An 18,175-nucleotide genomic window follows, 5' to 3' on the forward strand; every position below is an offset into this window, starting at 1 on the left:
GTCGCACCTGTTCTGTCTGTAATTGGTTGAAAGCTCAGTCGGATTCCACCGCAGAATTTATCGGATTGAAAATCAGGGAGGGGAGCTGAAAAAACTCAACGCAACCAACTCACAGCGATGCAGTGCTTAAGTTTCTAAACATCACAACGGATTTCCCTGCGCTTTTCAACGCCAAGTTTGCCACAAAGGACTTGAAACATTAAATTTGCAGTTTTTTCAGGTAAGATATTTTCATATAATACATTTTCAATTAGGCTAAAGCCAAGTTTTTAATTATCATTACTTTTATTTGTATATTTACATTTAAATATTTATTATTAAACAGTAATTTGGTAGGCTATATTTAACAAAATCTGTCTCAAACCAAAGTTTGACTGAAACGTTCAAAACAGCAACACCAAATATTGTCTGAAATAACTGTATAGGTTCCATTTCATTTCTTAGATATAGAAAGGAAAATAATCTTATTACAGCTTTGAGTTTCGTTGTTGTTGTTTTTAATATGATATAGAAATGACTATCATACAGTTTTGTATTTTTAAGTTTCATTTGTAATAGCCTAAATACAAGTTGTTGTTTTTTTGACATTTGTAATTAGTTGGATAAGTTTCGGATAGTTGGATAGTTATTTTCATAACAAATGTGAAAATGAAAGTATAAGTAATAATCAATAATGAGAAATCTCATTTTGCAGAATCATCATGCCACGATCATTTTTGGTGAAAAGTAAAAAGTCTCACAATGTGCACCGACCCATCGACACTGAGCAAAGTGAACAGAAACTCCCAGACCCAACACCCAAAACAAGTAAGTGCCATTATTATATTTTAGTATTACTGGATTTATAGGCTACTAAAATACTCGATAGTTATTTATATATATATATATATATATATATATATATTGTTAGTTCATTATATATAATTTTATACTTTGAACTGTTGTATTTTAAAGTTTAACATTTAAAAATCAATTCAGCTTGACCTCCAAATTCACCTGTCTGACATATGGTGTTTATGAGATGAACAAAATTAAAATGTTCTTGGTTTTTGTATGTTTTATACTCATTTACATAATTATGAATCTGTAATTCTGTGCGGGGTAAATACATGATTTGTCTAGAGAGAGTTGTGAGTGGATGTGCATCAGTCTCAGGCTGACTGTTATATGATTATAGGGCTGTGTCTAAAACCTTGACAATTGCTAACTTAAGACAGCAGTGTGGGCCTCATGTGCTGTTTACTAAGGTAGCTCAATAGGTTGTATTCCATGGAAGTCTGTAAGCTGTTGAGCAGTTAGGCTGGATGTTACAAATATGCAAACTAACCTTATTCAAACAAGAGGGCAGTATATTGTGACTGGATATAACTGCTCTTTATAGGGTTCATTTGGAGAAAATGTAATTGTGTAATTAAGTGTGAAGAACAATCTCAGATCTGTCGGTTTGATGCTGTCAAAGCTTTTCATGTACACACCTCCATTTAATTGAATAATTAATTTATTTAAATGGTCATACTTTATCTGTTTTACTTTAGAAAGGAGCTGCCTGAGTGAAATGGCCATAAAAATGATTTGGATAGTTTAGCGACTGCTGAAAATATATGAATGTTTTTGCATCATAATGTCATTGCATTAAAACCGATAAAAACCACAGAACCATAAAACCGAAGGGTATTTCTTTTTGAAGCTTACATTTGAAGCAAAGCAAAGTTTTTTTTTTTCTAATGCATTGACATTAAGTTTTTTGGCATCTATAGTTCCACAAAGAACTTTTAACATCTATGGAACCTTTCCATTGCACAAAATATTCTTTATAGTTGAAAAGGGTTCTTTAGATTCTTTAGATGTTCTTCACACCAAGAAAAAAATATTCTACTGAAAGGTTCTTTGAGGAACCAAAGATGTTTGTTCTAAACCCTTCATAGCTGTTGTGTTACATGTACATTGCATACATTTTTCAATCTTGTGACGTAATATTTTTTAGTCCCAGCGCTGGTCCCTGTGGAACCAAAGGAATGTAACTCCCCAGAGCGCCCCCAGGTTTATTCGGTCATTCGGCCGTCCCACAGAGACCCGTATGACTTCATCAAGTGTGAGCGAGAGGCCGACTGCCCAGTGCCATCTCTACCTGAGCTGCCTGTCACAACCAGACGGCCAATTTACTTATCTGGTGAGAGTCTGAGCACTGGCATAAACATCTGAACGTGTTCTTCTATTATCCTGTAACATCTCTAGGGCAGATTTAGACACAATAACAATAATAATCTTAATGTTTCTGCTGTACCTCCAACAGAGCCTCAGCTGGCAGAGTTCCCTCCCTACTACAAGAGAGCTTATACCTGGGATCATGTTCCTACAACATACGACTTCAGGCAGATGGGCTTCTCTCCATCGCTCCTGCAGCACGCCAGCAGCCTGTACGGAGCTCATCTGAAGCAGAGCTCTGAGCCTCAACAACCACTGGATTGTAGCACACACTACTCACCCATGTCTAACACCTACCACTGCATTACCTGTGATAAGGTTAAATATATCTTTAATTATCTATCAAAACATAACATAACATTTATTTAATACGTATTTAATTTTTTATGATTCGTTATGTTGTTATATTTTTATGTTTTGTGATTTTTATTTGTAAAAAAAATCAATTATTATTATTAACATTAATTTATTTAATATTATTCATTTATATTATGTTTATTAATATAAATGTATAATATTAATTAAGATTTGTATTAGTAATAAGTATTATTATTTTTGAGGAAAATATTATTTAATTCAATTAAATGTAATTGTTACCAAATAAATTATCTATTTTATTAATAAAAAGTAAATAGTTAAAATTAATCAAATAAAATTAATGAAATAAAAAATATATAATAGAATAAAAAACAAATGAATCAATTTAAATCAATTAATTTTGATAGCTTCTTTGTTATAAAATATATTTTATTAAAATGATCAGAAAAATATATAATAAATAATAGAATATATTTTTATATAAATAGTAACAAATATTATTTCTTAATATTGTGTGTGTGTGTATATACATATACATATATATATATTCTTCATTCTTTATATGTGTGTGATTCTAAATATTCTTAAAAAAAATCTATTTTTATTTTATTTAGAAATAAAATATAAATTATAAAATTTGATTTTTTAATAAAAACAAAAAATCAAAATTAGCAAAAGTATATATGTTAAAATGTTAATTAAATATAATATAAATGTTATATTTTACATAAATATTTTTTTATAGATGTAATAATAGCTAAATATTATCTCAATTCCACTGCTGTTTTCTGTCCTCTTCTCCAGGTGTTTTCCACCCCTCATGGGCTGGAGGTTCACGTCAGACGTTCTCACAGTGGCACACGTCCGTTTGGATGCAGCATCTGCAGAAAGAGTTTTGGCCATGCTGTCAGCTTAGAGCAACACATGAACGTCCACTCTCAGGTAAGAACAAACCATGCTGATCCATTTAGCCACAGCATTATCACACAGTATCATCCTTAGCTGGCATTTGGACTGTCAAAGAAATTCATTTTGTTTGGTGTTTTGTGTTTAAAGGAAAGAAGTTTTGAGTGCAAGATGTGTGGAAAGACCTTCAAACGCTCCTCAACGTTGTCCACTCACCTGCTGATCCACTCAGACACACGGCCGTACCCCTGCCAGTACTGCGGCAAGAGATTCCACCAGAAATCCGATATGAAGAAACACACTTACATCCACACAGGTGAGACGCCATGGTATGTGACTGTGTGTTTGTTATGTCGGGGTTGAAAAGAGATCTGTGGCAGTGATAAAGAGCACATGTGGTTAATGCCACCTCAATAACAGTTTCCCCAAAACCCTTGCCATATTAGGAAATACGCGTTCTCTCTTTACACTCATTCAATGTAAATCATTAAAACTGAATGCTTTGAACAGATATATTTGCCTTCGATGCTGAAGTTGGCTTTCTAGGGTGTGTTTTCAAGAGCGGCACAGCTACAGATAAATCAAGAAAAGGAGATTAAACAAATGCTGTCTTGATTTGCATAGCTGGTCTTCCTGCTTTTCTGATGCCTCTTGGAAAGTTTGCTTTGCATGTAGCAGACAGCCACTCCTGTGTTGGAAAACAGAACAAATCTGGGTGGCACGCAAATCCAAGCTGGCTTTAAAGCAAAGATTCTCCAGTGTTTTTATACAGATTAAAATGGGTTTCAATTGACATTTTTTTGAAATCTTATGTTTGTTTACAGGTGAGAAACCTCACAAATGCCAGGTGTGTGGCAAGGCCTTTAGCCAGAGCTCTAACCTGATCACACACAGCCGCAAACACACCGGATTCAAGCCATTCGGCTGTGACATCTGTTCCAAGGGCTTCCAGAGGAAGGTAGATCTTCGCAGACACCACGAGAGCCAGCACAGCCTTAAATAACGGAGGTTGCCTATGGTGTTGCAGACAGCGGGGAGGAAATGAATACCACCGATAGCTGGAAAAAAGACTGTTGCTTCAGAGGAATGTGTTGCTTTAAGTAGACTCATGTTAAAGGGATAGCTCACACAAAAAAATTACTATTCTATCATCAATTACTCACCCTCATGTTGTTAAACACTGTTGTTAAAACTAAGAGTATCATTAAAAATAATGTTTAGAATAAATCTGGAATTAAATAATTAAATAAATAAAAGATGAAAAGTTTTAAAAACTACATAAACACACATAGGCCCGGTTTCACAGACAGGGCTTAAATTAAGCCAGGATTAGGCCATAATTCAATTAGGACATATAATTAATTTTTATAAACATGCCTTAGAAAAAACATTACTGGTATGAATTTTGAGACAAAATAAAGGCACTGATATAGTTTAAGATCAGTCAGAGCAAGTTTCTTTCAGTTGAAACAGCTCAGATTTAGATTTTAGTCTGGGATTAGCCTTAAACCTTGTCTGTGAAACCGAAAAAATTTGAAACATTGGCATGGTAACCAACTGAAGTTGAAGTACTAAAATTAAAACAAACTCAATTATGATTTTTTTTAAAAAGCTAAAAAATATAAAAGTAAAAGCTACTTCAAAAAATACTATATAATATTAAAAAACATATATATATATATATATATAAATATATAAAATGCAATGAAAGTCAAAGGTGTCTCAAATGACACTGAGGCATTTTTAAAATATCAGATTTTGTGCTCCACAGTAGAAACAAAGTCATAAAGGTTTGGAACAACTTGAGGTGAGTAAATAATTTTCTTTAAGACCTTTTAATTGACACACAAAAAGTCCAGCAAATGTGCTTTTAACTATTAAATCATAACCATATGTCCAGTTAGTGCCCCATGAAGGAGTCCAAACATATTTCTTTTATTTCTAAACTTGCTTTTTTAAATGCAGTGAAAAGATTGTATGTTAGCGTTTAGATTGATCTTTGATTTTGTGTTATTTATAGAAACTCTTGTCTCACAATAAATACTCCTGTTTGAAATGACTGCTTGATCAATAATTCATAAAAGTGGATATTTAAATGTTGTTGTGAGATAAAGAGAAGGGGGAGGGGTGCACGTACTGTAAATGTGTAAAAAATCAGTCCAGGTACAGTGAAAAATGAGAAGAGTCAGCAAACACGGCTTTGCTGTGTTTGTCTTCTTGTGTCTCCGCCCTGTCGAGGATCCGGATACACAGTTCCGTTGGCCTTGCTGATGGTTCTGCACACTGCCAGAGGCTGTGTGAAATCTCTGGTGTGACTGGAGATAAAGCTTCATTCAAATAGGTACCTGGAACTCTACATGCAAATTTCCTGTCTGGCAGGTTTATAAACTTCATGCGGCTGAATGAATGGATCTTCTGGGCCTGAGCTTGGCGGAGAAAGGCAAAGCAGCGAAACAAAGAAATTGATATTAATGAATGCAATGATTCCTGTGATTAAACTTTTACCAACTGGGACTCCTTAGCCTTAGTTGTGCAAACATTTTGACTAGGAAAACTCAGAGATTTACTGACATCTGCTTCTCAGGTGACTCCCATCAGCAGAGATCAAGCTGCTTTGCCAAACAAATTCCTACTGGCGCAGCTTTGCACACACCGCCCCTCTCAAACAAAACAGACAGTTAGGAAAATCCAATCAGTCTACATCAGTGTACTGCATCATAAACCACACATTGCACACCTCACATGTGGTAGCGGCTATAATCACAAAACAGAGTCAGGACAGGTAAGTGCGGTTATTCAGCGAAGAGGAACTTATTGAGAAAAAAGCTGAAGAAAGCTGGTTAGAAATCTCATCACTTCCACTACTGACCTGTTCCCCATCTGCGCCCTGCACACCTGCTCACCTGTCGAAAAGTTAGGAACAGAAATCAGTGTTCACGTTAAGGGTGGAAACAGGCAGTGCATCTCTAGTAACAGTTGGTAAACAAATCTGTGGTGCCCATGCAAATTATTCTTATTACCTCAGCAACGGGGTCTGAGTCATGCTGAGGACAGTTACAGCCACATCCTGGAACGAGACAGTAAATCCAACTGCAAATCACAATCTTGCTTAGGGAGCCAATCGGTGTCAGATTTGGATGACAGACAATGTATGAGCAAACAGGATTTTAGGACTAAGACGAGAGGGTGGGGTGACGTGTAGCCTTGAAAGAAAAAAGGGGAAATAAAGGGGCAAGCGCACACCTGAGTTCCACTTCCTCTTTTTCTGTTGCGTGTGTTGATTTTGCATGATTTTGTAAATCAGAAAACTGTTTGTCAACCATTCATGCAACAGTGCACTAACAGTAATTTCTGATTATGAAAATTAAACTGGTTTTAGAAGCTACTGCTCCAGTCTAATATCTTACGTAACTGCATGCGCTATTCTTCAAAAGTGTGGAAACACACCTACTCATTATTTCAATACGGCTGAATATATTTGATCCCAAAATACAGTAAATTCAGTAATATTGTCAAATAATATTGTCAAATATCATTAAAAAATTTAAAATAAGCTTTAAAACTTTTTTAAAAAGTTTTCTATTTTAATATACTATAAAATCTCCTTTATTCCTGAGATGGAACAGCCATCACTCCAATCTTCAGTGTTACATGATCTTTTAGAAATCATTCAAATACACTGATTTTGTGCTCAAGAAACATTCTTTATTATCAAATGTTAATTTTTTTTATTTAATACATACACACACACACACACACACACACACACACACATACATACACACATGTATATATATATATATATATATATATATATATATATATATATATATATATATATATATATATATATATATATATATATATATGAATATATGTATGAATATATACAGTATATACATATATATATAGAGAGAGAGGTTTGAATACACTCTAAATAAATGGTTCTATATAGCACTAAAAGTGGTTCTTAGCTCGTAATAATAGGGGAACCACTTTTGGTGCAGCACCTCTATACAGCACCTTTCTCAAATGGTGCTATGTAGAACCATAAGAGGTGCCATACTGCATTGAATTTTTTCAACAAAAATGGTGCTAAACAGCACCATCAGTGGTTTTAGTTTCAATCTTTTTGAAGATCCAGTGTCGAATTGTGCCTTGTTTGTAAATGAATACGCAGTAAAATGACGTGAACAAAAGACAGAGTTCTTAAGTTCTTCTTCATTCACTCTTTCCTAACGTTGGGATCAGAAGGAAGGCAATGAAAATGTTTTTTCCACAACTTCGCACCGAACAGTATCTAGTTGTCTTCAGAGCATGTTTATCACTTGGTTTCTGCACAGACATGCGTTCGCCTCTCTCGTAAACACAACATGTGCAAACCAGTGGGCGGGGCTAAACAGGCAGTGATGTAGAGGCAGGCATTAATCTTCTTCTGCAGAGGCGGTGCTTAGCGACTCTATTAAATCATAGACTACTGCTTTCAATATAAGCTGTTTTTAGACTAATGAGAAAGTTTTGTGTTCTGAAGCTTACAGGATGTTTTGGTTTCTCAATTCATGACCCCTTTAAACAAACATTTGTTCTCGCATTGTTTGTTTTTACGCACGAGGACAACTCACTAATAAGATGTAGTTTCTTGATATTATTTTGCGATACACTGTCTTTTGATTTGATCAAATAAGATTAAGATACAGGCAGCAAACGTCCCATCACAACTGATAAAATTTGACGTTTTTAACATAGCGCTGTAGAAGCGCTATTGCGTTTCGCGTGACAGCTATTAACCAGTCAGGATCAGAACTGTTTTGATCTGTTTTGAAGGAGCAACAGTAAACATTCGTTGGCTTCATTTCCTTCACTAATCAACTTATGCATTTCAAAAACTTTTAAAATGTAATTTTTATTTATTTATTTATTTTTTGTGAAGGAATTCATACATAAGCATCCTGATTTCATGCCTTTTACACATTAAAATGGTTTTTAAGATAATGAGAGACAAATTCAGTTAAGCATGTCTGAAGTTAGATTTTAATCTTTTAATATATTCCAACGAATCATACACACCATATGTTAAATTCTCTCAGCTTTGGCAGCTGTTTTGTATTAATTGTGAGGAACAATAAAAAGATGTACTTTCAGATATTTGGACAGGCCATCATCATAAAAAAAAAACTTTAAGTAGGTCTGCTGCCAAAAGCTGTTAAAGCCTGCAGGCAAAAAGAGAAATTTGACCTTTAGTGTACATCAGTCCACACATATAAACAATGGTAACACAGCCTCTGAACCAGTGCATCAGCACAACATAACACCAACACCACACAAATACAGATACATCATATATATATGTAAAAAAAAAATTACGAGAGGCCAGGACATCTTTCAAGATTACAAAAGCAGAGTGGTAGAGCGAAAGGGAGAAAACAGAGAGGGATAAAGAAAAAAGAGATTTGCTTAACAAATGAGCAGATATGCAAAACACTCTGACTGCGCTTGCCTGAGGCAAAGTAGCAGGCAACTGTGTGAGCCAAAGCAGAGACCTTATCACAGAAAGGACTATCAAAAATGAAAATGTTCACATTAGAAAATAAAGACTTGAGCTTTCTATTAAACTGGCTGATTGTGCAGCACAGCATGAAAAAATGATGGCTTTAGAAAAACATTCTTTGTTATTTTTCAAATTAACTTTTATACGCAGCTTTTTCATGTATTTTTAGAAATGCATCTGTTTCCAAAAGCAAGAAAAGGTCCTAAACAGCATTACAAAAGGTTTTTGAAGACTGTAAAAATATACACAAAACAAACACAGAAATCAAAACGTGCAGTGAAACGGGTTTACTTTAAAACATGTTTGGTTGAGTCTCTCATCTTGTTACAGAAGCAAAAAAATTATATTTATTTTAAGTCTTTCTACAGTATATGGAAATCATGTGTTTGAGCATAAGAGTATATTTACAAGTCATATTTTTTTGCTTGCATATGCGGTCATGCATAAAGAGATGAGCAGTTCATTTCTTACGAGACCTCAGTCCACATATTTAAAAGTGCAACTGGCGTGTCTCAAACAAAGGGCCTGTCAGTGAGTTTTATGGGTTTGGAGATGAGGAAAAGACGCAGATAGACAGCTGGCACGTCATGCCAAGAGCAGAGCAATGACACAGCAAGGCCCGAACCACACTGATTAGAGTGGGACGCCAGATAAGGGGCAATCATTATTTAAATCCACTCAGAGGATTATGCATGTGCCTGTAGTGCTGAGAAACCAAAGATATATGGGAAATAAATGAATGCTTTTATTGAAAGAGTGTCCTGATGTTAGTTTGCCTTGGCTTGTGCAATGCTGTCTTTCATAACTCAGATGAATTTGAGAGAACAGTGCACTTAAAAAAGTAGATCAGGAGTGATCTAATTATAAAAGAATAGGAAATATTTATGTTGGTTTCATGTGGTTCTGAATTTTTATTCATATAATTTCCAAGAAGTTTCAGTTAAGTGACTTAAAAACTAAAAGTTTTAACATTTTCCTTTCATTGATATCCATTTTATAAAAATTTTAATAAATGATTAAACCTTAATCATTAATTATTTACACATTAATTACACACACACACACACACACATTTATATATGAAGAGTTTATTTGCAAAAACAGATAACTCAGTTTTTTTAAATGTTCAAAAATCATGTTTTTTTTATTATGCTATCATGTTTTTATTGTTTTATTGTGCTAGTTATTTGTATTTTTTAGTAATTTTGTCCCTAATCAAAATAACCCAACTGCAGTTTGATTGAAATGAATATATATATATATATATATATATATATATATATACACACATGTATAAATTTTTCGAAGATAAAAAAAAATATTGTTTTATTATTATAAATATAGAAACAAACTAATTAATTCATATATTTTGGGGAAGTTGCATTTTACAACCTGATCTAGCCTTCCCTCATCATAAAAAGCACAAAATATTGAATATTAATTTAATAAATTTAAATATTTATTTATTTTTCATATATAAAAACTTACTAATTTAAAAATATAACATTTCAGAGGAATCATGTCATAATCGAAATAAAATAAAATATTAATAGAATTACAAATCAATATTAAATATAATTAAAAATATTTGTAAAAACACTTTTTTCCCCCTCTAACACTCCATTCTATTTCTATTCTACCTACTTGTTTTATTTGTATTTATTATAAAAATATTTAATTAGCAATATATTCAAATCCTTGTATGAATAGCATTTTTAAAGTATTTCTGAATAAATTAATAGATAATATGAAGAAAATAAGCAATCACAACATAAATCACTACATTTGCACATTAAAACCTTTTTTTTTTACAAAACACGGCTCAATACAAAAGTTCCCTCACAAGATTAAGGGAGTGTATCTGTCTTACTGTGCACACAGGAAATGTGCATCGGGTCACATGCAGTAATGGCAAACTTGTGATACTGAGTGATTGACAGATACCAGACACTAAGGGTGGGTGGATTTTAACAAGTTTGGTGACCAGCCAAGAGCAAAACAGACTCAGACACAACAAGGATCAACAAACCGGCCTGCAAGATGAGACGACAGAATGAGCAAACAAAACCAACACATCTGAAGCCAGCAAACATGGAAATGAAGTGGGAGAGAGGAGGAACATAACAAGAGTTGGTGAAATCTGAAGGTAGCAGGCCTTTCGAAGCAGGCAGGGCTGTGATGGGAGCAGAATAGTCTTATCTGACCCCATCCACCCTGTAACGGTCAGAGCTTTCATGGCCTGCTGAGGGAGGAGCGACAGCCGGAGGAGAGAGATAGAACTGTGGACACGAGTAATCAGAGACAAACAGACGACATGACACTCTCCTTCTCACTCTCTCCCATAACAGCTCTATGACAGAATGTCAGTCTGTATTTTAACTCAGTCCATCCCTCCTGTTCCTCAAAGCTCAGAGTCTCATATTATTAACAGGAAACAGAACTTCTTATCAGACCACTGGAGGACTGTCTGTGTGGCCTCTGCAAAAGCAAAGGACTAGACAAAGCACCAAAAATAAATCTACTACTCTGCTCTCAAAGGAAGCTGCCGTCTTTCCTAATGTCATCATGACATATTGATGAATACTTTTAAATAAGGAAGAATGCTCTTTGTAATGAAATACAGAGAAGAGTTACAGAAATAATATTTTAGAGTGTTTTTGAATAGTCATGTGATCTGAAAAAGTGTTTTTTACTGAATCTATACCGAACAGTGCTATATTAGACAACATCTAGGATGTAAACATTGATGAAAACGACGTTATTTTAAAAACGCCATTGAGGTAAATCTCGCGAGAAATATACAATAAAGGCTAAATACAAAAAAGAGGAAGAAACTGGAGAAAAGCGAGAGGTAGAAATCGACAAATTGACGGCATTGTTGTCGAAACTACATATTTCTCTATATTGTATGCAAAAAGCTGTAAGTCAAATGAATAGAATGAACTATATCCAAATGACCTCTCTGCCCCTCGTCTGCTATTGGTCGATTGTTTTTTTTCTCAAGACAGGTATTTCAGTCACATATTAAGCGTGGTTTTCCCCCCAAAATTATAATATCATACATTAAACGAATAAAATAAATGAATAACATGGAGCAAGGCCGTGCTGCCCCCATGTGGACACATAGATACATTACAATTGTGCAATGTAACACAAAAAAGAAAATTAACGAATAAATTAACTAAATCAAACCACTGTAGTATCCAGAATATGCAAAAGATTTTTCTCACTGTGTAATACAATCCAATAGTTTTAGAAAAAATTACCATGAAACAGCAGGTATTCATATACAGGAGGTTTTATTCAACATTTTGTGTATAAACATAGGCCGCAAATGCCTTCCAAACGTTTCAGTCTGCAGAATTCATTATCTGTTTGTACAGTCCTATAACCAGAACATTAAGATATTAGCAAGAATAAATAGTGACAAAAACCTTAAGAGGAAAAGGGGAGGGCATCCACAGCCTGTCCCAGTGGCTGTCCAGCATGTCTTCATGTGTTTAAAGGCAAGATTTCAACAAATCATCAGAACATTATAATGGATGACACAGATGGACCCTTGCAGTGCTTTCATGACCAATCAATTCAAAACTGTTATATTTTGTGAATACAAATAAATCTGGAGGTTATCATGTCATAATGCAAGTTTTCATGAATTAGTTTGAAGATGTTTCTCACCGTGTGTGATACAATCTCATTACATTTCTAAGAAATTTCATCACGTTAGTCTTTAAACTATGTGCGGTCCAAAAAAAATCGCTTCTCAAACATCACGCGCTGTATCACTCCCATTGATCACTCCCAAAAGCACATTAAATAAGCAATTAACACAACGGGAATGCTTTGAGTCACCTAATGCCTTCTGATAGCAATAGATCACAGTTTGATTTATATCAAGAGTTTCATATTACAAAAAAAAAAGCGTGAAGAAACCCACATGTGACGCTGACTTCAGTTCAGACAGGTGCAAGATACATGAAATTTAGTGCCGACAATCAAGAAAGAGGATAGACAAGATGAAGTCTCAGACACCTTTTCTGCACACGTTAACGAAAAAAACAGAAGACTTCAGATGGTGGATTAACAGAAATTCCTTTTCAATTGCTGCACCACTTTTTGTATGCATGATAAAGTCTTCAAAAACTCTTCTACAGAAGCCAGAATTTGGTTTAACGTTACAACTCAAACACACAACACAAAAAAACAAAACAAACATGCCTGCATGTTAAATAAAGAAACTAAAGCACCTTTAACTGAAATAATAAACTTAAGAGCATTCATTTTTACTGATATATAATTAACAGAATTGCTATAAAGACAGAATACCTGTACTGTTCCTGTACTGCATCAATTATTAACCCTTCCTTCATTAAACCATCTGACAGGATTCAAGGATAACAGATTGTGCTATATACAGCGTGGTTTTTTAACCTTAATGTCTTACGATGAGACAGAGAGGCACTGCTGTATGGTTCTCAGCGAGACATAAACCACAGTGTGCTGTGAAGCTAAAGAGAGAGCGGATGTGAAAGACAGGGTAGAGTTAAAAACTTTTCTGTTTGGTCATCTCTCAACACTAGATATAGAGCAGGGGAAACGCTAATGTTGTGTGCTATCCTCTGAGCATTTTCACGGATTCACGGAAAATTAAGAGGATATGTGAGGAATCTACAGTACTTCATAACACGGATAAGTTAACGATAAACGTAGACGTACTTTGAAAAGACACTGATGTTGATATCTGTCCCCAAATAAATAATAATTCTTCTATATGTATTACATAAAAAATCAAAGTAAAGAAAAATATATTGACCCTTTCGGTAATGTACTCCTCTCTCCCAAAATCTCAACTACGAAAGCATAATGAAACATGTATCATGTATCACACTCAAGAATGGTTAAATATTGCTTGATAGAGAGGTATGGGCCAAGAAAAGAGGAAAATGAAATAATAGCGAGATTTTTCTCATTTTTATGTTTGTTTCTCGATGTTATCTTAACTTAGAATCACACCAACACTGACAATAACTGAAACAAACGCCATCTTCTACACAGAAATCCTACTAAATTAAGCTCTTGTAATGATTGACATACTAACAGAAGCTATTCACTTGACTTTTAAGAGTCTGCAATAAGAACTACGTTGAACTGCCATCTAATTATCTATCGTATAAAAGGTTTGGAACGGTTTGGAGCTGGATACTGAATTGTAGCAGCACAGAAAGAGCATCAGTGACCAGTGGGGACAGGCGAAATGAGGACAAACACAAAAAGCCGGAAGAGACAGAATTCACTGTCACCAGCTGACATGAATGACCAGTAGAGACCCACGCACAGGACACAAGAGCATGCTCAGGGATCTGAGTCACAAAATGAAGAGCGAAGGTGCTGAACGGACACTGATGTTCAGAGGAAAATAGATGGAGGGTTCAGTAATATTCAAGATGTGCTCCGAGCAAGTCCAGTTCTAAAAGCGCCCCCTAGTGGCGACAGCTAGAAAATGAGCGAAAGACGAAGCACTCCTGCTTTTGCCCAGGAGGAGTTGCTCTTGTGCATTCCAGTGTCCCTTATACCCAGTGGGTGGACATGCTCGCTTCACCGGTTTGAGACTTACAATGGGAATAAGGATTCCTTTAGACCTCTGTGGAAAACAGGATACTCTGTCTCTTACTGTCTGGCGTCGGGATGGTCTCCAGCTGGAGGAAATACAGCAAAACTTGCACCTACAGAAGCAAAGGCGACAGAATTATGCACCTATCAGGAGACAAGTAATGGATAAAACATAAGTGCATTACTGTAAATGTGTTTTCCATTGTTTTTACAAACACAGACACATTTAAATGATTTTCAGTGGTGCTTGATATCATGTCCACAGTCATTTATCATTTTATCGTGTACCTGTGACATGACCTCCAGTGACCAGCTGTCCCCCATCGTAATAGGCTGCGTGGGGTTAGTGGGGATTTTGCTGTCCTTCTCAGCAGGTCGTAGCAGGGTCGGGCCAAACACGGTGGCCAGATTGTGAAGAGACATCTTGTTTACACTCTCCTTTTCCGCAATCCTAGAAACAAAAAGAGAAAGAGCAGGAAGACAGTAAATAAAGATGGTCAGTGTATGAATGCATCCAGTTTGCCATTACAAAACGTAAAATAACTACAATAATTACAATTAATTAAATTTCTCTCCCTCTAATTAAAAAAGTTTAAATAATAATAATAATAATAATAAATTATTACTATATTATTGTTTCAGAAACGTTTCTATCAGCCAATCATAGCCTTAACCCTAACCCTTGATTTCTTCAAATGAATGTTCCTGAAACAATGGATTTTGACCACTGATCTATATATAATGTTCTCTATTATACATCAGTAATTTTGACCCAGATATATAATCTTTCTTGTTGTTAAGCCTCTTAGAACACTGTCAAAGCCATCAGAATCTTGTCTACCTCTTGAGATGATCCAGCAGGAAGAGGAAGGTGACCAAGTTGGGCTCTGGTAGAGACAGTAGGAGGTTTAGCATACAGCTCTCCTTAGCTACGCTGTCTGAAAGAGCTGAGGACATAATCAAAATAGTTATACCTTCACAAAGCCAAGCCTGCTCAATACTTAGCAATGTGTTTTCCAAGTAAAAACAATTAACGCACCAATGCCTCCTGCAAAGTTAGGGTAGAGTTCGTCAGTGAACAGGGGCTCAGGGAGCTCCCTGAAGTACAGCTTGAGCGTTCCAGCAATGGCGTTCACATCCATCTCACTCATCATTACTGACACGTCTTTATTATCTGTTACAGAGAAGAGACAAAGAGAGAGATCAGCAACTAAACTGGCTGACTGGATGTGTCTGACATAACTCTGTGTAAAAAAAAACACAAGTTTGATGGACACTCACTGGTGTCAAAGGCAGTCTTCAGTGCCTGGATGTCAGTGGCCACTCCTGAGACACGGTAGATGCCCACTTCCTCCATTCCTCTTCTCTCGATTTCCTCTAGACACTGTCTGACGATGTAGGGCACTTTAGAGCGTTCCCGTCTGAGACAAGAAATAATGCCAGCATCATGAAACCAGCCATTTGATTTAATGAACAAGTAATGACTACAATTTTTTAAACTTATATTCACCAAAAATATGATATACAAACAAAAAATGTAAAAGTTATCATTAAGCATTTTATTTTGATCTTAAAGCTACCATTACTATTTGTGTTCGCATATATTAAAAATATTAGATGTGTTACTTTTAAATACATAACGCTACCATTATGCTCATCAAGGCTGCATTTATTTGATGAAAAATACAGTAAAAACAGTAATATGGCAAAATATTATTACAACTTAAAATACTAGTTTTTTTATTTTAAAATATTTTAAAATGTTGTTTATTCCTGTTATGGCAAAACTGCATTTTCAGCAGCCATTACTTCAGTGTCACATGATCCTTCAGAAATAATACTAATATGCTGATTAGGTGCTCAAGAAATATTTTTGTGGAAACCAAGATGCATACAAAAGAACAGCATTTATTTGAAACAGAAAACGCATTTCATTTGTAATTTTTTTATAATATAATGCATCTTTCTTGAATAAAAGTATTATGTTTTTTTAATTAACAATAGTGTACATGCAAATAAGATTTGAAAAGTATGGCTTAAATTTGTTTAACTGTGTCTGTTTCTCAAATAAAGCTATCATGCAACTTCAGACAAGTTGGTTCTGTGTGCTTTTCGAAATTGACAGCCTGTATTCACTGTACATTGTCATTGTATGAAAACGAGATAAAGCACAATAATGCCTTTACATTTCCATTAATCAGCGGTAGGTGCTGCTAATGTAGAGACCTTTGATGCACATGCTTGTGTCTGAGCATCTGTACTGGTGTTGTCATGTTGTCTTTATAGCATTAATTGGTTCTGCCCTTAAATCCATTAGGAAGCTCATTACAGGCAATCCTCATTACTGTCAATCAAATCCGACCACAAACACTGCACAGAAAGGGCAGAATTCTATGAAGCCTATAATTTTCTATACTGAATATTCTAATTTTCTTTGACGCAATGAATGCCTGAAAAAGCATGAAAGCTTACAGCATCAAAATGCATGTCTTTTTGTAAAAAAGACCAAATAATTTTCTGGGTATGTCTATCCTCATACAAAATGTGTGCTGACTCACTTTGTCACTGTGGAGATGTTCACTCCAAACACACCCATGGGCTTCCGTGAGGGCATTCTCTTCAGGCTGAACTCCCGGCTGGTGAACTTCATGGATATCTTCACCTCAATCTTCAGAAAAATTAGTAATTAAGAGTGTTAGATGGTGGGATTACAGAAGAGGAGCAGATGTGAATACACTTACCCCATTCATAGGGATGACCGTTCTCTGCCAGTCTTTACCCTGGAGCATCTGAGGATCCAACTGGATAAAAAAAAAAAAACAGTAAAAGAACCATAAAATACAATGGGATTTCCAACACAGACAAAGAACATTTGTCTTTTCTGAGATCTAGCAGGCTTTTGGATTGGCTACATATCCGCTATAAACACCACAGATGTTATGAAGGGCTTGAAGTGATGTGATTATTTTTCATTCTGCCACTTCTCCTTATACAGCAGTTTTGCACATCACCAGCCAATTTCTCTGACCCCTCTAAGCAAACGTGCGGCCATCTGGAGTGGGCTAAATTCAGCGTGTTCCTTTCCCTCATCCTGGCCTAATCTCCATATGGTCTCGTGTAAGGCTTGATCCTGCTCTGCTATCTAATCTCATCATCTCAGTCATTACAACCTGTCTGTTAACAGGGTAGGGAGAGAGAAAGAGTGAGAACTGGGGCTTTGACCACACACCAATGCCAGCTCAGGTCATTAGAGCTCCAATGGCATAGGAGAACCAACCCACACAAATACAATATTTAATTAGCCTATATTACTATTACCATATATTTTTATATGCAACATCTCAACGTGAAGTATAATACTGACATGAGTGGCAAGCATCATAAATAATAGTTAAATAATATATAAATATTATATATAAAATAAAGATACACTGCTGTCACTACTGAACCAGTTACTCATACACAACCATTTTTTCCTTAATTTACCTTTCTTCTGTGCAAGACATTTTGTACACGGCCCCATAACTTTGTTGCTTTGCCTGCCGAAGCAGTTTGTGTGGAAATGTCTACAGCCACAGCCTCCACCAG

The 18,175-nt window shown here is 35.3% G+C and overlaps 2 protein-coding genes across 3 annotated transcripts in view; one reads left to right on the plus strand and one right to left on the minus strand.

Moving 5' to 3' along the window:
- Positions 1 to 5,482, plus strand: LOC306862925 (zinc finger protein Gfi-1b-like). 2 transcript variants are annotated; one of them, XM_079406032.1, is made up of 8 exons: positions 89 to 220; positions 695 to 807; positions 1,985 to 2,170; positions 2,294 to 2,523; positions 3,328 to 3,465; positions 3,580 to 3,745; positions 4,254 to 4,387; positions 5,201 to 5,482. In XM_079406032.1, exons 2-8 carry the CDS (start codon positions 702 to 704, stop codon positions 5,201 to 5,203), a joined length of 963 nt encoding a protein of 320 aa, XP_079262158.1. In that variant the 5' UTR covers positions 89 to 220; positions 695 to 701; the 3' UTR covers positions 5,204 to 5,482. The 2 variants fall into 2 exon arrangements, with proteins under 2 accessions (XP_079262157.1, XP_079262158.1); XM_079406031.1 differs by lacking the exon at positions 5,201 to 5,482 and having other exon boundaries at positions 1 to 220; positions 4,254 to 5,090.
- Positions 5,483 to 12,261: 6,779 nt separating this feature from the next.
- The window catches only part of LOC306862055 (breakpoint cluster region protein-like), a 78,786-nt gene continuing 72,872 nt past the window's right edge, over positions 12,262 to 18,175 (minus strand). Inside the window, exons 17-23 of the mRNA XM_079404653.1 lie at positions 17,329 to 17,388; positions 17,146 to 17,255; positions 15,869 to 16,008; positions 15,627 to 15,761; positions 15,429 to 15,534; positions 14,876 to 15,038; positions 12,262 to 14,700 (exon numbers count right to left, since the gene is read on the minus strand). Of these exons, the coding sequence (XP_079260779.1) occupies positions 14,611 to 14,700; positions 14,876 to 15,038; positions 15,429 to 15,534; positions 15,627 to 15,761; positions 15,869 to 16,008; positions 17,146 to 17,255; positions 17,329 to 17,388 (804 nt within the window). The 3' untranslated portion in view covers positions 12,262 to 14,610. The remainder of the gene's footprint in view (positions 14,701 to 14,875; positions 15,039 to 15,428; positions 15,535 to 15,626; positions 15,762 to 15,868; positions 16,009 to 17,145; positions 17,256 to 17,328; positions 17,389 to 18,175) is intronic.

Source organism: Barbus barbus, assembly GCF_936440315.1.
Source record: "Barbus barbus genome assembly, chromosome: 43".
Lineage (NCBI taxonomy): Eukaryota > Metazoa > Chordata > Actinopteri > Cypriniformes > Cyprinidae > Barbus > Barbus barbus.

What these genes read in the sequence shown, in the direction of transcription:
- LOC306862925 (XM_079406031.1), top strand. Translation starts at nt 702, where the DNA reads ATGCCACGATCATTTTTGGTGAAAAGTAAAAAGTCTCACAATGTGCAC. An exon ending in AGACCCAACACCCAAAACAA is followed by an intron (nt 808 to 1,984) that starts GTAAGTGCCATT and finishes AATATTTTTTAG; the next exon opens with TCCCAGCGCTGGTCCCTGTG. An exon ending in ACGGCCAATTTACTTATCTG is followed by an intron (nt 2,171 to 2,293) that starts GTGAGAGTCTGA and finishes TACCTCCAACAG; the next exon opens with AGCCTCAGCTGGCAGAGTTC.